Consider the following 24,282-nt stretch of genomic DNA (forward strand, 5'->3'; position numbering starts at 1 on the left):
TAATGTAAAATTGATAGGTACATTCTCTGAAGGAAAGTAAAGTGGTGTTTGCTGTGTCAAAATTCGGGATTCAAACTAGTACAATAATGTTAACATGTTTCAGAAGAGCCCACTCAGGATACCTCTGTTTGGTTGCTAGGAAGTACATTGGCATCCACCAGTGATTATACTCCAAGCCACAAGTGAAACTATCCAACCTCCATGTCCATAGGCTACCTGCCAATTTGAGTGATATAAACTAACCGCCATGTCTCTACGTCATTCAGATATGAAGAATCTATTGGTTATATAGAGAAGTGGTGTATTGATTTAATTTTATGACAGGAGTGGGGAACCCTGGGTCCTGGAGAGCCACTGTCCTGCAGAGTTTAGTTCCAACCCTAATCAAACACACCTGAAAATTTTCATTTATTTGTGTTTTTTGAGAAACCTGAAAAAATGACTTATTATATTGGGAAGGTGACGATATGCTACTTACCTGATGCAAGTGTACACTGTAAAAAAATTCCATAGAAATTGCGGCTGGGTTGCCGGTGACTTGCCGTGGATTTGAATGTGTGTTTTTTACTGGCAACATTTTGTTCAAAGTTAAATGAACATTGAACGTTTACGGGTCTTTGTCTTTACAGAGTAAAACTAAAAAAACAGCATCAAGCAAAACATTCTGGGAAACAAAATCTGAAGCAAAAAAACAGAAAAAGGTTGATGATGATTTCTGGTTCCCAGAATGCTTTGCATGAGGCTGTTATTGTATAGTTTTATTCTGTTAAGATAAAGACTTGTTAATATCTATTTTTTTTTACTTTGAACAAACTCTTGCCAGTAAATAACGTACATTTAAATCTACGGTAAATTACCGGCAACCCAGCTGCAATAACATTGTAATTTCTACAGAATTTTTTTACAGTGTATATTGTAAATGTATACAGTTGATGTCTGTAAGCAAAATATAAATATAACACATCACTTTAATGACAGTATACATACTATGTAACTGATAAGCTATTAATAGCAAAAGTGCATCTGATTTAATTTGGTTATCCTTGTTTCAAAGTAAGTAAAATAATCTCAGTAATTACTGTGGTAAAATATCTAGTTGCTCCAGTTATAGGGTAAATAAGATTTGCGTGCTGTAATTTTAAGTGATGCCCCGTTACACCCTTGTTATATAAATATACCCATATTATATTTTGACTCTGTAGCCTTTTTTTTAAAAAACAACTTATTTCGAAACATATTAAGGCTACAGCACGTAATTTAAGTCAAAACGTAAAAAATTAATTTCAGATAAAAAGTCATGACAATGCATTAACACATTTTCTGGTCTTCAGTCTGTTCTGTGTGATATATTAAAATTATAAAAGCCTTCAGCAAAGACTTTCTTCAATATAACTTGACAGTAAATTAGTTTTTATAAGCCAGTTACTGTTGTATTGTTAACTTTAAGCTATATGATGCAGCTAACCTAACATTATAGCTGGCAACCTTCTTAACTTTATTTGAAATGCATGGGTCACGTTTTAACAAACATTTTAACTCTTGACCACATGCGTTTTTATTCTTTTAGACATGTTCAATCTTGATATAACAATTTCTATACATATACATATATACACTACTGTACATATTGGCATATAAATGATAAAATGATAACTGCGAACTGTTGGACAAAGTTTCCTCCTGTTGAAATTATATAAAAGACAGGATATAATCTGATAAGTACATACTTGAAGACTTTACATACCTTATTACGTCAATATTTTTCCCCCTGCAATGTCTGTGTTGTGTTTCCATAAAATGTTGTCCTTTCTACAGGTTAAACAGAAGTTTGATTTCCGTCTGTGAGTGAGTAAATCAGCTGCTGTTCATGAGAGAGAGAGAGAGAGATAGAGAGAGAACCTGTTTCAGGAAAACTATATTTTCCGGAAGTCTATTGTACAGGCTTAACACACCCACTATCCACCTGTTTTAATGTAAATGCGGGTGTCACCATCTTTGAGCTCTTTTGTATAAGACTTAAGAGTAGCTGGTTTATTTAATTATATTATATATTACTACAAAAATGTTTTCTTTCAAAACAGATTACAGTATAGAATATATACAACATTAACTGCTTAATAGTTGATGTTAATAATAGTTCTTAATGTTTTGCACATAGTTTTGTTATGTTTTAAATAGGGCTGTCAAAATTAACGCGTTAATAATGCGTTAACGCAAATTCATGTTAACAGCACTACTTTTATTAACGCACGATTAACGCAACACATAGTTTCTGTTTGACCCACAGCTGGATGAATTGAGGCGCAGCAAGTGACCCGCGCTGTTTAGATGAGTCGGAGGTTTTCATAGGTTTTTCTCACTCCCTCTAACTTCTGAGACATTGGCCGAATGGCCGTATATTGCAGACAACTGGACAGTGACAACTACAGCAGCGGCAGAGGAGGTCGTTTGACGCACATAGAGGGATTTGATGGGGTTTTTTTTTAATATCGATAGTAGAGATTGAATTATCGATACACTATCGATACAGCTAACTATCACGATAGTTTGCTGTATCGATATTTTTGCACAGCCCTAGTCTGACGCAGACGTCTGAAGCGCATGCATACAAACGCGCGAGGGCGCAACCCCGATATATATAGACATTTAACACAAAATTACAGTTTTAAAAATATCTGTTTTGACAAGAATTCACGCAGGTATGACCTATAATCTGTTATATCTGAAGTGAATGTTTGGTTAAACTGTTGAGGAAAAGTATCTGATGTGTATCATTATATTAAACCCTTGCATTAGCCTACAGTATCTTAAAGCAGTCTGTCTCAATGTCAAAATTAAACAATAAAAGAAAAACATATTTAACATTGATATTGTTTTTGCTCTGCGTAAACAGGTGTAGTTATGTCATGCTTTGTCAGATTACAACAATTGTTCCAATTTTTTTGAAGTTTTATAATAGAGAATGTTAAAATATAAATGACTAATTTTTGAAAATTTGCTTATCCCAACTCAATTTGCCAGCACATGTCACAAATGATCAGCAGCAATCAGAAATGGAGAAAGAACAAGGTCTTCTAAAGGAAAAATCATATATAAAACTATGGCTGATGGTTCTGTTGAAAATGTAAACAGGCTGTTGTAGACATACATTTGCATATAGCATATATATTGACCAAATCCATGCTGATTAGAGCATTAAAAACTTGAAGAGTGTTACATTTAGGTAAATTAAAACACATAAAAATGTGTGATTAATTTGCGATTAATTGCGAGTTAAAGCAACACTATGTAGTTTCCATGTAAAAATGACTTACAGCTCCCCCATGTGGTTGAAAAGCGCAACAGTGCCTTGTATCAGACACTCTTCTGCAGGCAGGGGGAGGGGCGGGGCTGTGTTTCCTACCCTCCACCGCCACTTTCAGAGTGTACTTGTAGCAGCTAGGAGGCTGCTCAGGTTGCAGCAACAGTACAATTTGTCCAGTTAAAAGTTGTTCTATCATTGAAATAATTTTAGAGACATTATTTAAAGGTAAAAAACTACATAGTGTTGCTTTAACTCATGAAATCATGTGATTAATCTAGATTAAATTTTTTAATCTATTGACAGCCCTAGTTTTAAATGATAAAGGAAATAATTTCCTAAATCACCAGGTCATTTCTCCCTCTAGTGCGTATGAAGCGATGCAATATAATAAACACAAACTAAAAAATAACTAAATAAATGTAATTAATGTTTATTGCATATTGAGGTTTGTTTGTACTTGTAATCATAATGTCAGTGCACTGAAAAAATGATTCATTGAATTTAATCAAATTTTTTTTAAGGTAAGTGGTTGCAATCAATTTATTTAAGCTACATTTAAACAAAAAGATTAGGAAAGTAAAATAAAATATAAAACTTTTGTTTAAATGTAGCTTAAATAAATTGATTGCAACCACTTACCTTAAAAAAAATTGATTAAATTCAATGAATCATTTTTTCAGTGTGGCGGCCGGTGACTTCTTTTTTGAGGGCGCATGATGAGAAGTTTGTCTCAACATTTATATAGCCTGTTATGTGTGTGGCTCGTCATTTCAAAATACGTGTTTGGCGTATCATGTGAACCTATGTGCATCACACAGGATGTCAAAATACGAGCCTGCTGCAGACGCTTCGAAGGGGTTTATAATAAGAGACGCTCGCGTTTGCCAGATACTCACTTAATCGCATATGAGTTTAGTATTAAATTAGTGTCTTGTGGGTATTTTGTCAATGTGAGCGTCTCTTTTATTATAAATCCTTTTGATACGCGTGCAGCAGGCATTGCCTTTTTAGCAACTAATAAAGAGTTTGTCTGGTTAATATATTAGTTAATGTATGAATTGTTATTAATTAAATATGTAATTGTAGATTAATTCTTCTTTTATTAACTAATAATGTTAACTAATTTGTTAATTACCACAATGAGCCAAAGCCTTATATTTCAACTTCCAGATAATACAGATAAACTAATATGCATTAATACATTATTAATTACAGCATTAGTAGTGTGTTAATTACGACAATTACTAAATAATGAGTTAATGATGTGCCTCAACAAGTAAAGTCAACATAATGATATATTTGCAAACCATTAGATAATGATTAATTAATAATTAAAGACCATCACTAGAGTTTATAAAAGCTATTTATTAAACACTGGTTTCCAAAAACATTGCCAAAAACACATTTCCATAACACACTACATTTAAACACAAGATTAAAACATTTAGAGAATCCACAATAAGTAATCCACAAAAAAAATCCACCGGAAAACCACTGTCTGATGAACCCACTGGCAATCACAGGAGACTGCTCTATGAGGGAAGGCAAAGTTCACAGAAGGAAGTAATCCACAATAACTGGAGAGTGGAACTTGAGTAATCCACAGATATGAATAGAGAGGAACTTTACTGGGTGCTTCACACGCGACTCAACAAAGTCCCGAGAGCGAAACCACAGTAAAAAACAAACACTTGACAAGGCAAGAAAACTAACATCAGGCTAAACTGGAGCCGGGCAAAATGTGGCAATGATCGCCTGGGAGAAAAAAAACAGAGTTTGGTCCTTTTCCCCGGAGAGAAGCCCTTGAAGTTCACCACCTGATCCTTAGGGATTGGTGGGAGCCATGGCCAATTAGACAGGCCAAGGTCTCAGGACAACGTGAGAGTCACCCAGCACAAAGTCCAGGCTCTTGTGGGAGACAGAGAGTGCCTGCAGGTCCCCCATACTCTTGATAGAGATGAGTGCCACCAGGAAAGCAGTCTTCATCTTGAGGTGAGGAAGATCAGCTCAAAAGAGGCCATTCTCAACATGAAGGTGATGGGCTGCAATAACAGCCACCATGAGAAAAGATGCCATTTAAGGGAATAGAGCCGCCTGTTGGATGGGACTCTAGCCTGGGCGATGGTCTTAGGTGATGCTATTTCCATTCAGGAGGCAGATATGGAGATTCCAGAGGTCTGGCCTCAGGTGCCAGATTGTGCCCGGCCCCTGAGACAGAAATTCCTGCCTCAGGGGAATCAGCCAGGGAGAGGTAGTCCCTAGAAGCGAGAGCTCAGAAAACCAGGTTTCATTGGGCCAAAGTGGCTCACTGGGGGGAAGGCATCCTTCCTCAGGTTATGTGGCCAGGTATGCATTAAAGCATCCATGATGAGGGGACCCTTAGCCAAGGCAAACCATAGCAGGCAATGGGTGTTGTCCGGTGAAGTAAAAAGGTCGACATTGGCATAACCGAAAGTATAACAAAAATCTATAATGAGGTAACATCCTGAACGCATGCAATGAATATACTTCAAGGATCCAGGATGGATGGGACGCAAACCCCCTCTCCTCTTCGGTACTATACAGTGTGGACTTTAAAAGACCAAGGACATTGTGAATAAATTATTTTAGGCATATGTTTGTGTTCTTATGCATTTTGAGTTGTTTTGTCTTTTAAATATTTCATACATGTTTTCCTGAAATCATGTAGAAGCATTGAATCATTGATCCATCAGCTGTTACAGATTGGATAAGGTTTTATTGGTAACCTACAATTCAATGCAGAATCATCATCTTGCTCTTTTAACCAAATTGCAAAACTTATGACTCTGGACCCTTGTGTGTTTTGTTTGAAGGCTGTTTAGTACAGCACAGAGACACAGAGGAGTCAGTATAAATCCTGAATCCAGCACCCAGTGGTTTTGTGAATGTGAAGTTAAATGTGTGTAAGTGTGTGAGCTTCTTCGAGACGCTGTAGAAAGACAAAGTGCCAGCTGGACAGTCCAGATACACTCCCACTCTTTTAGAAGCGATTAAAGGAGAGTCGACATCAATGCGGTTTTTATTGTGCCAAACAGTGAATCTGTAATCGGAGCAGTCAAGACTCCAGGACTTTTCATTGAACCCAAATCTACATCCATCATCTGCTCCTCTCCGGCTGATTTCTTTATCCATCACTGATATAACAGCACCTCTCCAGCCGCTCCATTCAACCTCCCAATAACAGCGTTCAGTCAGAATCTCTTTACACATAACCTGAGGCCAATAATCAAATCTCTCTGGATGATCGGGATATGACTCTCGCTCCTTTTCCAAACGTGTCACCTTCCTGTTCTCCTCAGACAGACGGAGATGAGGGTTTACTGTGTTTGGATCCAGTGTGAGATCACAAGTGTCTGTACACAAAATAAAGATATAAGAGAAGACATTTACAACATAAAAATGACTGTGTTTGTGTACGTGCATGCATGCCTGTGATCTTGTCTGTGTAAACACTTACACTTGCGTAGGCCTGCTGTGATCATGATCTCTCCAGCATGAGTCACACTATAAAACAAGAAGTCACATTTTGCTGATGTCCAATGAAAATTTAATTTAATAAACAAGCATACACAAAAAATAAATCAATAGATTATACATAAAATCCTCTTCTGACATGCATCTGACATGTTTTCATGTAAATGAGCCTTTTTATCAGGTTCTTATATTTGGGTTCAGTAATTTCTGTTTTATGGCAATGAAAAGGTTATTAGTCAGTATTTGAAATGCCGGATATTGACGTTGGTCAATGATGTCAACTCAGGTGGACACCACCCGTGATCACATGACTCTTCTTAGCATTCCATTCAGCTGATCTCCAGATCTGCTCTGATATCCCATCAACTTGGGGAGTTATACATGAAACAGGGCCAGAGGAAAGCTAGAGTTGTAGCTCAGTCACAGGATCATCCCCTTAAAACAGAGTTTCAGCTTTTGCCCTCTGAGCAGCACTATCAAGTTCTTAGTTGCAGAACAAAGAGGTTGCAAATATCTTTTATTCCATCCGCTGTGAGGCTCTTAAATGCCACTTAGCACTTTGTAATAACTTGCCCAAGTTGCATTTTTGCACTTGATCGTGTTTTGTATTCCACCTGTTATTTGCACATCGGCAATTTGGGGCATAATGTGAATTCCATCTCTGCTGGTTCGTCTCTGTTGGTAAGTGTTGTTTGGATGTTTATGTATTTTATGTGGACCAATGCTGCAAATCCAGTATACCCTTGTATGACAATAAAGGTAGGCTACTTTGACTTTGATATGTCCGCTTACATTGCGAATACTGTGCACTTTGAGGACTTTCCTAAAAAAAATCAACATGGCGTTGAACCGATTCTGCCAAAAAAGTGATATTTCTGAATGGCCTGAGGTCGCGATTAAGCGGATTTGAAGCGAAAGTATTTGATGAATGTACAATACGTGCAGAGAGTATTTGGTTAGTGTAATTATATCCTTTTAGCTGCTTTTGCATCGGAGCTTCTCACATTAATTTGTCTTTTTTTTAACAAAACAATGAGTCTATGTTTGTGTCTACTTTAGTTCTTGTCGGCTCCAGCCTGACGATTTTGCTCTAGTCAAAAGATTTCACAGAATATCAAATCTAAATAATACATATGTCAATGTATTTGGTTTTATTTACTTTTACTATAGAGAAAATATAATCTCCACAACACAAATATGATGTCATATGGTAACCAGTAATCAAGAAAACAGTGTCATAAAACTAAAGAAATAATGATGGGTTAGTCTGTAGATGCTGATGTGTACTGACTCATTAAAAGATAAAAGCAGGTTATATTAGAGGGGACGGGCAGGGGAATTACTGTACAGGGGAAGATGATTGTCTATACCTGAGCAGCAGAATTTTCTACTGAACAGGTTTTTCAAGGTGAGGCTGAAGTCTGCAATCGCAGCACACAAACACAGTTTATACACCCTGTATAGTGTCTGTATTAAGTAGGGCTTTAAGTTTGGCTAGAAAGTTAAGACAAAGATTGTATATAACTTCAGATTGTTTTCTCTGCATTGGTTTCTATATTGATTGTTCTGTGATGTCAGTAGTTTCCCAGTCAACACGTGAGATCACGCAAGATCACAGTGACGTCACACCGTTCTCATACCGTGATAATCACAGTGTGAGCTATATGTGAGCTCATTGTGAATTCAGAATGTTGAGTTCATGTTATGAGTGCAGAATGATTGTGTTTGAGTGTACCATAACCTCACATCGTGACCATAGTATGAGTGCACAGTGAGTGTGGCGTGACCTCACATTGTGACCATGATATAAGCGTGCAGTGAGTGTATCATGATCTAACATCGTGAACATAGTTTGAGTGCACAGTGAATGTGCTGTGACCTCACATCATGACAGTAGCACTCACTGTTCACCAGTTGCTGATCTAGAAAATTATATTATGGGGTGGCAAGGGGGTGGCATGAGAACTATGAGGGGTGGCAATGAAGTAAGCATCCTTGCATGGTTGTTGTGGATACATAAATTATATACTGTATTTTCTATATTCGGTGTATAGAAACATAAAAAAACACAACAACAAATGTTCCTATAAGTAGCCAAGCAGCTACCTTTAGCATCTCTACTGTAGCACCCTTTGTCTTAATACTACGTTAATACATGCATCTTACCATTATCTAAAAAACACTGACTGTAACCATGATGAACAAGGTTGAACATAAAGGTATAAAGACTGTTATATAAATAAAATAGGTTTGCCTAGTTTATATTAATGTAAAACATATTTGAAAGGCACACATCTCTTTCTCTCATAACCCTCTTCTTTAATCCTTTCACTCACTTCATGATGGATTTCTGGCTTTTCACTTCTTTTTAGCTCTTTGCCATCCATTTCTGTGTTTCTTTCTTTCATGACTTCATCTACTCCTCTCCCTTCCATAACATATTTTTCTGTTTTATTTGTACCTTCCACTCCCATAGTATTTGATTTTCCTATTCTTTTAGGTTAAAAAAATGGATATCAACCTTTCTTTTCATAGTATCCTGGAAAATGCAGCATTAAGTTGTCTTTCAAGCTTTCTAAACATACACAACACTGAATAGTTTTGTCTCCTTAAAGCGACACCATGTAGTTTTTCAACCTTCATAATAAATTTTCAAGACCCTTGTGATAGTACATCGACTTTAAATAGGTTGAATGACATGTCTACCATAGCCTGACGGGGTCTGTATCGCTTTTACTCGTACTTTAAAACTTAGGGTTTCTGGTAGTAACCAGAGCACAAAAAAACTACAAAATTTGACTGCTTTACGGCATCCGTCACTTCCTCCACACATTTTCTTTTACGTGAATTTTGCTGGAGGCTACTTAAAGGAATATTCAATTTTCTTAAAAGAAAAATCCAGATAATTTACTCACCACCATGTCATCCAAAATGTTGATGTCTTTCTTTGTTCAGTCGAGAAGAAATTAATGTTTTTTTAGGAAAACATTGCAGGATTTTTCTCATTTTAATGGACTTTAATAGAGCCCAACATTTAATACTTAACTCAACACTTAACAGTTTTTTTCAACAGAGTTTCAAAGGACTATAAACAATCCCAAATGAGGCATAAGGGTCTTATCTAGCAAAACGATTGTCATTTTTGACAAGAAAAATCTAATATATGTACTTTTAAACCACAACTTTTTGTCTAGGTCCGGTCCAGCGCGACCTAACGTAAATGCGTAGTGACGTAGGGAGGTCACGTGTTACATATATAAAACGCACATTTGCGGACCATCTTAAACAATAAACTGCCACAAAGACATTAATTAGTATCAGTTGACATACAACAATGTAGGAACTGTCCTCTTTCAACACACTTGTAAACACTGGGGCGGACGTCATGACGTATTGCGTGGGGTCAGCTGGCGCATCGCGACCAGATCTAGACGAGAAGTTGTGCTTTAAAAGTGTATATTTGTCATTTTTCTTGTGAAAAATGACAGTCGTTTTGCTGGATGGGACCCTTGTGCCTCGTTTGGGATTGTTTGTAGTCCTTTGAAACTCCGTTGAAAAAAACTGTTACGTGTTGAGTTAAGTATTAATTGTTGGTGTCTATTAAAGTCCATTAAAATGAGAAAAATCCTGCAATGTTTTCCTCAAAAAACATAATTTCTTCTCGACTGAACAAAGAAAGACATCAACATTTTGGATGACATGGTGATGAGTAAATTATCTGGATTTTTCTTTTAAGAAAATTGACTATTCCTTTAAGGAGTGTAGAGAGCAACTTTTATTATGTGACTCTTTGGCACCGTATTAGTGTCATGGACCTTTAAGGCAATTTTTTATATAAACTCACGATCTTGATTCATACATAAATGCGATCTTCTTTGTAAATGACGGCGATTATCTTGCATATAGTTCCCTGTATTCAGATTCTGCATTCACGTATTTACCTTTCTTTTACTGTCTATGGTATTTACATTACAATCCAGGATGCTATAGCAGTCAAACTTAATCAAACTCACACAGTGTAAAACCAAACCCTATTCATTCACCAATCAGATCCGAGCGTTTCTCTCGTCTCTCTTCCTCATTCGCTGCATTCCGCTGTCACTCGCGTGACGTATTACAAAGCGGCAGACCTAAACACATTGGTTTACTTGAATTTGGAGCGACAATTTTCACACAAAAGAGAGGAAAAACGAGCGCTATTGCGGAAAATCCTGGTGGCGAGGGAGAGAGAGATGATGCAACAATATTTGTTTGGAAAAAGGCAAGGAAATACTTCTGGTCGTTTCTCAATTGGAAGCCTGCAGCCTCCGGATGTCAAATATGGAGGCTGCACACGTCATCAAGCCTGGGTTATTAAGGTAAACTGAGCATTACATTCGCAAGTCAAAAGCATACTGCAACAATTTACGATTAACTAAGTATAATAGTCAACATTATAATTGTTAATATTCTGAAATAAGACAGTCTTGATGACGTATGCAGCTTAGAAATACGACATCCGGAGGCTGCAACCTTCAGATTGAGAAATAGCTTCTGCCACGACGAGTTCCTCATCAGAAAGTTGAAACATGACTGCGTTTCTCCCTGTTGTCTCAAAATGTTGATCGTTTAGCGTTTTAAATGTTTAGTTTTTAGTTTAGTTTTAAGGTTGGCCAGTTCTTTTCCTTTGCGACAGTGCTGCGGCGCTTGTGGCCTCTAGGGGCGCTAGGCGTGAAAAATACATGTCTAGCGCCCCCTAGTGGTCAAAAAGTTCTGCGGTGTGCCTTTAATGAAGGCAAATAAAAAAGTGAGGCAATATCATAACAAGCGATTTCATATGCACGTATGGAATATTTTGATTGCTGCAGTAGCTAACAAGACATGACGGGCTAACTCTAGAAAGAACTGCTTAAAAGATATTTACTGCTTACACAAACCTGCAGTTCAGTTGTTTTAACTACCAAGCAACTATCTCAGGCAATATTAAACAATCAATTTTTGTATTTTTATCCTGATGCAACATTCATCTGTAAAATATGACCGTATTCAGTCCTCTGATTTGCTGATGTGATGCTCAACTTAATCACTTAAAGACACTAAAGAGAAACCACTAATGCATTGCCAGCATGTGATGATGTGAGGTGCTTTATTAGATCAAAATTACGTGCTACAGAGTAATAGATTGGGACCTGACCCGGCTAATCATTTAAAATATACACCCGAACCCGTACAGGTCCCAGGTCAGGTCCTGGGTCCTCGGGTCTTCCATGTAGACCCCTCCCTTCTGTCCTGGATATAAAGGTGTGACAGAGGCCAGTTAGTGAGTGAGAAAGTGATCTCTAGCTCCTTGTTAGTGCCCATCTCCCATTCTGGATCAATCACAGGTTGAAATCCTCTGGCTGTGTTTGAGTAGTTATGGTTACAAATAGGGAAGCATAACGATTAATCAATAGCAAAATAAAATCATATATGTGTGTTAACTGTGTATAATAATTATGTTTATTTACATATGCACACATGCATATATAATTTTAAGAAAAAATATATATCTATATATTAAGTATTTTCAATTCAATTCAATTTTATTCAATTCAATTCAATTAATTTATACATAAATATACAAATGCATATACACATGTAAACATTTCTTAAATATATACATGCATGTGTGTGCATTTATCTATAAAAAAGCTATTATTCACAGTTCACACACAAATACTGTATGATGTAAACAAAAACTTAAATTTCTTTGTTCTGATGAACACAAAGGAAGATATTTTGAGAAATGTTTTGTAAACAACCGTTCGTGAACCCCATTTACTTTCATAGTATTTTTTCCCCTTTTTCTCTCAATTTTTTGGGTAAACTATCCTTTTAATAATGGTCTTGGTTGTGTTAAATATCATCATACATTTCCACCAAAAATCCTGTATGAAGTCAAAAGCACATGAACTCTCTTATAATGCATCTACGTACTTGAGTATCTCCAGTTTATAGTGTGGATCCTCCAACAGATCAGAGAGCAGCTTTATTCCTGAATCTCCTGGGTGATTGTAGCTCAGATCCAACTCACTCAGTTGTGATGGGTTTGATCTCAAAGCTAAAGCAAGAGCAATACTACCTTCCTCTGTCACCATACAGCCAGATAATCTCCAAAAACACAGACAGCATTATATAAAACACTCGGAAACAGAAATGAGTTTTGTAATATGGTTTTGTGCAATATTGATCTTATTCATTTTGATATTCATGCAGATAATATAAGTAATTTACGGTGCATTCGAGTTATACATTTGATCATTATGTGTGTTAACTGGAGATCAATCAGATTATGTTTTGTGCTGCTAATGCAATGCTCTACCAATTGAGCTACAGAAACACTACTGACAAAATCAACAACTTAAATCGTAGAAGATTTCAAAAACGCTGTAAATTTCTACTACAGTATTTGATAAGATTCTGTCATAATGTGCCTATCAGTAAAGCAAAACACAGAAATGGCAGAGAAGTAAATTTTTGTATATGTTCTTAAATAGTACCTCAGTATCCCCAGCTGACAGTTTGGGCTCTTTAGTCCTTCAGAGATGAGCTTCACTCCTGAATCCTGCAAGTCATTATTACTCAAGTCCATTTCTTTCAGGGAAGAGTTTGAGGATTTTAGAGCTGAAGCCAAGCCTTCACAGGAATGATCAGTGAGATTACAGCTGGACAATCTAAACAGAAGAATATAACATTGAAATTGACCACATAACTCTGTTGGGTGATTCTCTGAATTGGGTGCCCTTTAAGTCCCCCAAACTTACTTCAAAGATTTTTAATTAAAGGAAATCACAAAATGCATTTTAACGCTGTCAATTAATAGAACCAGGTGCCTTTGCATTATAATGCAACAAAAAATGCTTTTATTTTATTTTAATTTATAGATATGGGTTGCCTAAGTAGTAGACAACAAGCATACTTGCATGTCCTCCTCACTAACCATCATTACATTTTCATTGAATATCAAACAAATAAAAACTGCAATTACTGCAAAATGGTTACTGCTAATTTAATCATACGTGGGTTTACTTTAACTAAAATATACATATGTATATAAAAATGCATTAATTATATATGAAATTGCAATATTTATACACGTCCTCCAGTTTGTTTTCAACCCCGTCACGCCATACTATTTACCCCCCTATAAAAATAACGGATCAATCCCTGTGGCATCACACCCAGAAAGTGATATCACACAAGTCTCTTGAAGAACATGCTGCAAAGAAAGGCAAGTGTCAGAATCTTTTCTTACATTTATTTCATGTTTTTCACTGTCAGATTAAGATTGTCAGGCTCAACATTTCAACTCTGTTGTATTACTAAATGATAGTAAACAACGGTTTAAGAAATTAAATAAATGTTTTTGCAAAACATTAAACTTGTATGATTTCCTAAATGCCATGTGATGCTACTGTCTTAGTTAAGTACGGAGTTACAGCTACTGTTAGGCAAAAACTTCAACCCCGTCACATTCAACCCCGTCACATTTTTATTATAACAGGGTTGAATCGTTGTGACGGGGTTGAAAATTTGACACTTTTTAGTAGAGTACTCAATTGTAGACTTGTTATATTGTTATGTGACCTGTTAGAAATAATCGACTATGGTATTTATGTTCAATAAAACCAAATTGAAAGATCGATTGATGTTTTTGATCAAATAATCCTTAATTCTTTTGATTTAATGTTAAATACTTATTAAAATGTTTGTTTGTTTTTGCCAACTTTAATAAAATACAATTTTATTGAATGTGATATCATTAATTTTACAGGTAAGAAATCCATGCTATATTAAATAATGATCATCACTTCAACCCTGTTATCATTTTCAACCCCGTTATGCTGAGTTTAACCCTGTTATTTGATAGTTTTTATTAATATTTTGGTGATAAAACGACAAATTAGGTCAATGTTTGTTTTGCTGTGTGCAGAATTTACAGGACAGTCTGAAAAAATATGAAAGCCTGATTAAATTCTAATGTTAATGCATATTTTGTGATAAGATATGAAGACCAATGTTAGATACAGTTTTCATGACCTGATTTGGTATTCAAATGGTGAGTATTAAAAAAAAATTCTACATGCAATAAATGATATCAAACAAGGGACATCTCATTGAAAAGCTTCTACAAGAATTTACTTGAAAATCTTTTTAAATCATATTTAAACAGGGTCCAAGTCCAAGTGGAAAAAACACTCAATATTGATTAGAATTTCATGCCTGAGGTGGGAACATGTATTTTCTTAAAGGTTTGACTCATCCACTATCACAGGAAATGATCAAAAATATAACTATTTAAGGTATATATTTAAAAAAAAAAGTATGACCCAAAAGGCACCCATCTCAGAGAATGACTCTGTTACTTATTAACTTATGTTTGTAACAATCTAATATGTTTCAACTTAACCTGAGAGACTGCCTACATACTGTAAACTGATGAGCTAAAACATTATGACCACCTGTCCAATATGCTGCTGGTGCTACCAAAACTGTGCCAAATAGGCCAAGGCATGGATCCTACATTAACCCTTAAAGGGGACATTTCACAAGACTTTTTTAAGATGTAAAATAAATATTTGGTGTCTCCAGAGTTGCATGTGAAGTTGTTTGTTGACCTACTAAAGAAGATTGAACCCTTTTGTTTACATTTACACTGATATATGCATACACCGTTGAATTAGGTATTTAAGTTGTAGCCTATTTAGAAGGATAGAAGATCCTATGTTGTTTCAAGTTTAAGTTTGTTTGAACGTGCGTCCAACCAGTTCATAGCATAACATTGCTTGATAAACGTTGAGAAAGTTAGATGCTTTGTGCTTTGTATTGAAATTTATAAATGTTGAGACTGTAATGTTTTAATATTGTGCTCTATATGCATTCCACCACATCTGAAGAGGTTGGCCGTAGTACTATAAAGCTCACACATCTCTGCAAATGAACCATAAAAGTTTATTGGACTAGGAATAGTTGACTTACTTGGTAGTCTACGGTTTTGGAACGTTTCATAAAGGGAATTTGTTTCGCAAATCACGCTGCATTTAAAGGCCTAATAAACCGCATCCTTCAAGCCTAAGACTATTAATGGTCATGTTGGATGAACATATTAAGGAATTAAAGGAAGTAAAGAAGGTCAGAAAAGACAAATTAGCAAAATGTACACGCAAAATGAATGAAATTAAAAGGATGATGCAACAGAAAGATGAAAAAGAAGAATAATAACCATAATTATGTGCAAAACGTATTACCAGAAAAGGAAAAGCAAATAGATAAAGTTGAATGGTATGAATCTGGGATAGAACCATTTGAAGATTTCCTGGAAGAGGTACAGGTTTGGGAGGACTTTAAAAAAACAGCAAGGTGATTTGGATGAACATAAATCTCCTGTAGAAGAACAGGAGTCTGTTGAACCAGTGGCTGCATCACAGCCGCAAGAGGTTAAATTATATCCACCAGAGTCAAGAGATCTGCAAGATTCCACAGGTCCAAATTATAGTATTTCTAATGTTAGTAAATCTAAATCTTCTTCAGTGACATCTGAACATAGGAAGGCTCTTGCTGAGAAAGCTGCATTGTTGTCAAGTAGAGAAGCGTTGAATGCCAAGCATGCACTTGAGCAACAGAGAATGATTTTAGATACAAAGATTGAAAACGCAGGACTCGAAGCAGAAATTGCTGCATCAAGATGCCAAGATAAAGGTTCTGGCAAGCTTTGATTTGCAGTAAGAAAATCTGAAGACGGCATGAACTCCTATTTAGAAAGCCATAGACCATTTTAAATGCAAAAGTCAAAAACAGTCACCAGTAGAGTTTGCTAGAATATCTACAGTCCCTAAAACCCCACTGCAAACAATTCTGCAACAGCCCAGATCTGCTACAGTTTTTACAATCCCTAAGCAACAGGAGATAATTCCAAAGAGCTCAGTCTCAACTTTAAAGCAGTCTGTCACAATTGCAAAGACACCAATATCTTTTAACATCAAGCAGGATAAGGATTTAAAAGGCGGTGGTCAGACTATGACGATTTGTCTTCTGTCATGCAAAGACAAAATTACAATGTTGATTTACTTGTACTGCAACATAGGCAAGCACTATTACTTGTTAGAAAAATATCCACCTTTCATGGTGATTCATTAAGTTTCACAACATTCATGAGTGCCTTTGAATATAGCATTGAAGACAAAACACCAAACAATCAAGATCGCCTTTACTATCTTGAGCAGTATACGACAGGACAACCCAGAGAACTTGTAAAGGCTGCTTCCATATGTATCCTTCAAGAGGATTTTGTGAAGCTAAAAGACTCCTTCAGGAGAACTTTGGAGATGACCTAAAAGTTACAATGGAATACATGGATAAGACCCTGAAATTGACAAATATCAAGTCCAATAATGGAAAGGAACTACAGAGCTATGCAGTGTATCTTAGAGGCTGCTGTAACGCAATGCAAGACCTAAAGATCATGGAAGAATTAGATTTACCCTCCAACATGAAAATGATTATAACCAAATTGCCCTATAAACTGAGAGAGAAGGGGAGATCCACTGCAGCCAATATCCTGGAAAATACAGGTCGCAGAGCTCGTTTCCATAACCTTGTAGCCTTTATGGAAAAGCAGGCCAAGATTCTGCCGGACCCTCTGCTTTTAATAGGTTTGATTGCCCTGTACCCCCTGACCCTGCTACAGGGGCCTGTAATGGTGACTTTCCTGCACTGTATCCCCTTACTCCCTGCAGTAACACTAACTGCTCAAACAACACTAAGATTGCTCAAAGTTGGTGCTAAAGATGCAACAGATCCTTCAAATCTTTTTTCAGAAACTTTCTTATCCAACCATAATTTCTACCCTGTGTATAATTCAAAATAGTTTACTGTATACAGTACATTGCCCAGCAGTACTTTCCTGTTTGGCTTTAATTATAACCAAATTGCTCAAATTGAGTTGGTATTTTCTTATTAGTCTGATACCTCGTTCCTTTTACCTAATCTCCACTTAGGCAACTTTTAATTGAAATACCTCAGAATCTCCAGTTTACAGTTTGGATTTTTCAGTCCATCAAATAGCAACTTCAGTCTAAAGAGAACAAAGAGAGATACAAACAAACAGAGTCAGGAATAACAAACATCTCTAATTAGTGTAGAAATAGTATATACTTTTTTATCCCCTGTTCTAGATTGTCAATGGTATATCCCCAATATTTTAAAAGAGTGGTAGATTCTGATTTGGATACAGTATTTATTGTGTCAGTGCCTAAATATTTTGTGATGAAAAACCTCAGACCTTAGATTTCCCAGCTGATAGTGTGCACTGTTGACTCTGAAATCCTTTAGGTTATTATAACTCAGGTCCAGCTTTCTCAGGGGTGAGTTGAATGACTCTAGAGCTGAAGCCAAACTTTGACAGCATTCATCAGTGAGACAACAACCTGCAAGTCTATATTGTAAATGACAAGACAATTGAAGAGTTCAGATGCAGGAAGACATTTCAATAATAGTGTTTGGAATAATATTCACAGAAAATTCAAGGAAAAAAGAAAAAGCTTTGGATGAAGTAATGGAGACAGCGGGAACATGGTCCTTCTCTGTTGTCCACATCAACTTCACTTTGTGCTGCATGACTGCTTCCGTCTTCCATCAACTCGTTTTTTGATTGGATATTGCATCGTTTCATCATTGTCAAATACTTGCTAAATATGACATACTTAGCATGAATAATTTAATAAAACACTCAAATGTGACCTTGCTTCATAAAATCATATATGGTGCTACTGCTCCTCCTTTGAAAAAGTTTGTAACACTTTGCTCTGAAAATTCAGTGCGAACAACTAGAAGTCTAACAAGGGGGGAGTGTAGCCTTCCAAAACATAAAACCAAATTTGGGAGTTCCTCCTTCTCATGTGTGGCCACGAGACAGTGGAATACCTTTCCCACTAAATACATTTTATGTACAGATTCTCACACTTTCTCATCCATGACCATGACAAAGAGTTGGCTGTTAAATGAACAAGTTTGTACACATCGATGATATGATTCATTTGTGTGGGAGTGTATGTATGTGTGTGTGGGGGGGGGAGGGGGGGTATGCGTGTGTAAGGAAATGAATGTTTAAAGTTATATTGTATGTCATTATGCTTCAGATGTTACTAAACTGTGTTTTGTTGGAGGAGGAGATAGAAAGACAAAATTTTAGTGAATGGCTTCCATATTTCTGCTATTTTATTGTATTACAAAATTGTCTGTTTTAATAATAACTGTCATTATTTTATTTATTACTATGTAAAAAGGTTATCCGTTATACCTGCCCAGGGACTACAGGTGAAAATTAGCAACTGTTGCTACAACCTGGCTCGAGACATGTTCTCTTGTTTTTTTAACAAGTTTAATGTTTAATTGTGCGTTGTCCCTGTTTCAAATAAATACTTTTCATCCATCCATCCATGATAATCTCAAGAGCTTGCACTCGTTTGTCCTCGGGATTCCCCAACACATCAGTATTTCTGATTGGGGCGGCTCCGATGTTGTTCCAATCAGGTTCGGACACTCTTAACACACCTCACACTAAGGGAAATCTGATAAGATCATCTGTAAAACCATCAAGATAATCAGAACATAGCTAGGATAAACTTTTGGTGTGTACTTAGCATGAAATATAACAGGTGCCCTCCAGGAACAACATTGGAGAGCGTCTCGGTTACGTATGTATCCCTCGTTCCCTGAAGGAAGGGAACTGACCCTTCTAACCTGCATAAAACCTTCCGTCTTCTATCTACGAGAAGCGAACCTGGGCTTTCAGCAGAGGGTCAGTCACTGCTTGTTCCTAAACCCATGGTAGTGAATTAGGCAAACTGGGAAGCGAATCCTGCCTGGGCTGATTAGCTCCACGGAAAATACATGCATAGGACACCTCAAGGGGGTGCTATACAGGCGCCTAGCCAAACACAGGTTTTCAAGAACACACCTAGTAAGAGCCTGACAGACGATGCTCCGCAACATCAGCCATCAAGGCGGTGGAGGAGTACTTAAAAAAGTTTTTGTGCCGTTTTTGCACCACAGGCCTTCTATAGTGGTGCAACCGTGCAGCACCAAAACAGAGGCTGCAAGTCAACACAGGAGCCGACACTGATTGTCTCTACCAGTTTGAGGAGGGAACACGAGAGGATACTGGCTCAATATGAACACTGTAAAATCTGGTGAACGTGTTAGGTGTCGCCCAACCAGCAGCTCTATAAATGTATGTAAGCGAGGAACCACGAGCCAATGCCCAAGATGATGCCACACTTCTTTTGTAAGCAAGGGCGATTGTGTCTACAATCGAATGAGACATCATCTGCTTGGTGACAGCTGTCCCTTTCTGCTAACCACCAAAAGAGACAAAGAGCTGCTCTGAAGTCCTAAAGCTTTGAGTTTGATCCACATATCTACGCAATGAGCGCACAGGACATAACAAAGCCAAGGCTGGGTCTGCCCCCTCTAAACGAGAGACAGCAGTCGTGGCCATCATGAGGATTCATGTACAGCCCGCATCCAGACGTTGCACATGGCCAGGATGTCATCCTTAAAAGGATGCCACCCGACCTGTGACACGAGAGAACGGCTGCCTTTACAAAGGCACAAGTTCAAGCTCGTGCTGCTCTTTTAGGAAATTAAAGAGGTGGAACTGAAAAAACTGTGAGTCTCTGCTGAGGTGCTGTCTGCCCTACCAACTTCGACACACAGAGGTTCCAGAAAGAGTAGCTTCTCAGGAGCAGATTTCTGCTGGCTTTCGAAGCGAAAAAAGCTAATTTGATTATTGCACCTGCCTCTCATGACATAGTAGTGACCGACTGAAAGAGAACCATGGTTTCAGGCCATTCAAAAATCTTCACTTCTAAAAGTGTCTCCAGTCACTCTTCACTTTGCTGAAAAATGTATGTGTCATTTAACAGATTCTACCAACAAACTATTATTCCCAAAACAAAACAATATTATAATCTAAAGGCAGAACTGCAACGTTTTATACTCACAATGCTTTTCTGCAGTTAATCACAGCTGGTACAAGTCTTCTTCTACCCTCCTGTGTTGTGTTGTATTTTTTTAGGTCCAGCTCATCTAGCACTTCCTCAGACATTTGAATCATGTAGGCTATCGCTGAACAGTGAGCAGCAGAGAGTGTCTGTGATGGCAAAAACTCTTGAATATCTCTTTGCAGAGACTGAACCTTCATTTCAAGCAGACAGAGGAGCAGACTGATGGATCTTTTGGGTAACAGACAATAATCATCATTGATTTTGTCTTTAATGTAATTTGTGGTTTTCTTGATGCTCTCCGAACTCTCCTCTGTGTGTGGCAGTAGACCCTGTAAGAGTCTCTGATTGGATTCCAGTGAGATGCCCAGCAGGAATCGCAGGAAAAGATCCAGATGTCCGATTCTACTTCCAAGGCTTTTATAAACCGCTGATGTTAGTAACTGAAACAGGGAGCTGTCCTCAGACTTATATTTCACATATTTATATCCAAGAAACAACTGCAGTGATTCTGTGTTCTTAGCTAAATGGGAATAAAACACATAGAAAGCAGCCAGAAACTCCTGAAAGCTGAGATGTATGAAGCAGTAGATTTTCCTTTGATGAATAACAGATTCCTGCTTAAAGATCTGAGTGCAGATGCCAGAATACAGTGAGGCATCAGTGATGTCAAGCCCACAATCTCTCAGATCCTCCTCATAAAACATCACATTGAACTTCATCAGCTGTTTAAAAGCCACTTCAGCCAATTTCATAATCACTTCTCTGTTTAACTGCAAGAGTTTCTTTGGATCTCTCTCTGGATCATATTTCTCATTCTTCATATTCAACTGAATCAGCAGGAAGTGGATGTACATTTCAGTCAGAGTTTTGGGGATTTCTGTTCTGTGATCTTGTTTTAGGATGTTTTGAAGCACAGTAGATGAGATCCAGCAGAAGACTGGTATGTGACACATGATGTGGAGACTTCTTGTTTTTTTAATGTGTGAGATGATTCTGCTGGCGTGATGTTCATCACTGATTCTCTTCCTGAAATATTCCTCCTTCTGTGGATCATTGAATCCCTGGATTTCTGTCACACGGTTGATGTATTTAGATGGGATCTGATTAGCTGCTGCTGGTCTGGAGGTGATCCAGATGTGAGCAGAGGGAAGCAGATCTCCTTTGATCAGGTTTGACATCAACACACCAATTGATGATGCCTGAGTCACATCAGAAACTTTCTCATTGTGAGAAAACCTCAGTGTTATTCTGCTTTCATCCAGACCATCAAAGATGAACACAACTTTACACTCATCATAAACCTTTGAGTCCAGATCTTGAAGTTCAGGATGAAAGTCAAGCAGAAGTTTGTGAAGACTGTACTGATCATCTTGAATCAAGTTCAGCTCTCTAAATGGAAGCACAAACATGAAGTCTATATCTTGATTGTTTTTTCCTTCAGCCCAATCCAGAATGAACTTCTGCACAGAGACTGTTTTTCCAATTCCAGCGATGCCTTGAGTAAGAACGCTCTTTATTTTTGTCTTCTTCCCTCTTCTCTTCTCTGTTTTGTATTCTGATTCAGGTAAGGGTTTAAAGATGTCATTGCAGTAGATTCTCGTGTCTTGTAAGTGTTCTGTCTTGGGTGTTTTCTCCATCTGTAAAACCTCATGTTCTTCATTCACTCGTCCACTCTCTCCCTCTATGATGTACAGCTGGGTGTAAATTCTGTTCAGGAGGGTTTTGTTCTTCTGTAGTTTGATTCCCTCAAATAAGCTCTCATATTTGTTCTTTAAGATGGATTTGTGAGTATGTTTGAGTCTCTGTTGTCTGAAGAAGGTCTCCATTAAAGCAGTGTATGTCAGATGGGATTTCACAGATTTGATTGAATAGTGCTTCTCCTCAAACTCCTCACTGCTCAAACAGCAAACAGAAAAAAATACAGTTAAAAGACAATTTAATATTTCAATAATTTAATAACATGAGATGTTCCCCAATTATTTTAGCAAAACATTCCTCATTGAGGCATTGGGGATTTGGGTCTTTATCTCCTCAGGTGTGAATCACAACAGTATTTATGACCATTGACCATCCCTTGCATATTGCCTTTACACAACAAAAAGTCTCTTACAAAAGTTAAATCAATATATTGTTTCATGTGAATGAGGGGGTAAAACATTACAGCCCGGAAGTACTGCGTAAGTACAACGAATTTACAATGTATGTTTATGTAATTATAGTATTCTTATGAAGTATGTACGTGTAATTATAAGGGAACAATTTATAATATTTGGGGAACAAAGGGTTAACAACCAGGAAAAATACAAATAATATATGCAGTAAGTATTTTATAACTAAGGGCTAAATATTTTAATATTACATGTGTTAGGGTGGAGGAAAACAGGCAAATGGATCCCAGTGAGGATAACAGAAAAATCTTTATTTAAATAATAATGGGTGTAAACAGACAGAAGCACGTCTGGGCGCTAAGGCCACTCCGAGGCAGACGGCTGAGGCGGGAGCACACACAGACACTGGGGAGAACAGCCACACATGTTCGGGCTCCGGCCAGACAAACGAACGGTGGGAGAGAGTATCTTACAACAGTTAATTAAATCCACAACACCACAAAATGTTTCACTGCTTACTGACGGGCTAAATGATCCTCTGAGGAGAGACAGGGTGAGATGAACCAATGCCGCGGTGAATACACCAGCCAAGCTGGACCGCGGCTGCAGACCCTGAATGGGTATGCTGGACAGCGCCCAACCAACTGGCAGTCGGAGCTGAGGAGGAGAGCAGAGCAGTGGACAACTCGGCAGATAGCACTGCAGTCCTTAAAGCAGGAAGATGGAGAATCTTCAGTCTCTATAACAGTCAGCGATCACAGAAACAGTATCTAGAGAATGATTCCTGGGCAGCAGAGAGCACAGATTAAGGGAAACAATTAAAGAACAAACTAGACGTATCAAAAGCACACAAGACAGGACTAGAAACTAGCAAAGCTAGTAGCTGGCGAGTACATACACAGACGAACTTGCAACGAGACACTGAAAACACAGGGAATATATACTGAACAGATGAGGGGAAAACAAGCTACAGGTGAGGATGACACAATGAGGAAATCACACAGAGCAGGAACACCTGTGAGGGAAGCACATGTGAACCTGTGAAACAAACACAAAAACACAGGACAACAAAAGCACTAACAACGCAAAACACATAAATATATTAGGGCTGTCAAAATTAACGCGTTAATAACGCGTTAACGCAAATTCATTTTAACGCCACTAATTTTATTAACGGAGATTAACGCAACGCGCAATTTCTGTTTGACCCTTGGTCCAGCCCATAGTTGAATGAACAGAGACGCAGACAAATGTGAATCTCTCTAAATGAGTAAAAGGTTTTATAGAAATAAGAACATTAAGCAAATTGTCTACCAAATACAATGCTCTAAATGCTTGTTGGACATCTGAT

General features: G+C 37.5%; 2 protein-coding genes across 2 annotated transcripts in view; both read right to left on the minus strand.

Annotated features, from left to right (window-relative positions):
• The window catches only part of LOC129431383 (NACHT, LRR and PYD domains-containing protein 12-like), a 62,489-nt gene extending 60,600 nt beyond the window's left edge, over positions 1-1,889 (minus strand). Inside the window, exon 1 of the mRNA XM_073874828.1 lies at positions 1,745-1,889. The gene's annotated coding sequence lies outside the window, so the exon portion shown is untranslated. The remainder of the gene's footprint in view (positions 1-1,744) is intronic.
• Positions 1,890-5,751: 3,862 nt separating this feature from the next.
• The window catches only part of LOC129431384 (protein NLRC3), a 30,078-nt gene continuing 11,547 nt past the window's right edge, over positions 5,752-24,282 (minus strand). Inside the window, exons 2-8 of the mRNA XM_055189248.2 lie at positions 20,821-22,716; positions 18,099-18,251; positions 17,835-17,891; positions 13,318-13,491; positions 12,755-12,928; positions 6,783-6,829; positions 5,752-6,678 (exon numbers count right to left, since the gene is read on the minus strand). Of these exons, the coding sequence (XP_055045223.2) occupies positions 6,104-6,678; positions 6,783-6,829; positions 12,755-12,928; positions 13,318-13,491; positions 17,835-17,891; positions 18,099-18,251; positions 20,821-22,649 (3,009 nt within the window). The 5' untranslated portion in view covers positions 22,650-22,716 and the 3' untranslated portion in view covers positions 5,752-6,103. The remainder of the gene's footprint in view (positions 6,679-6,782; positions 6,830-12,754; positions 12,929-13,317; positions 13,492-17,834; positions 17,892-18,098; positions 18,252-20,820; positions 22,717-24,282) is intronic.

Source organism: Misgurnus anguillicaudatus, chromosome 13 (genome assembly GCF_027580225.2).
Source record: "Misgurnus anguillicaudatus chromosome 13, ASM2758022v2, whole genome shotgun sequence".
Lineage (NCBI taxonomy): Eukaryota > Metazoa > Chordata > Actinopteri > Cypriniformes > Cobitidae > Misgurnus > Misgurnus anguillicaudatus.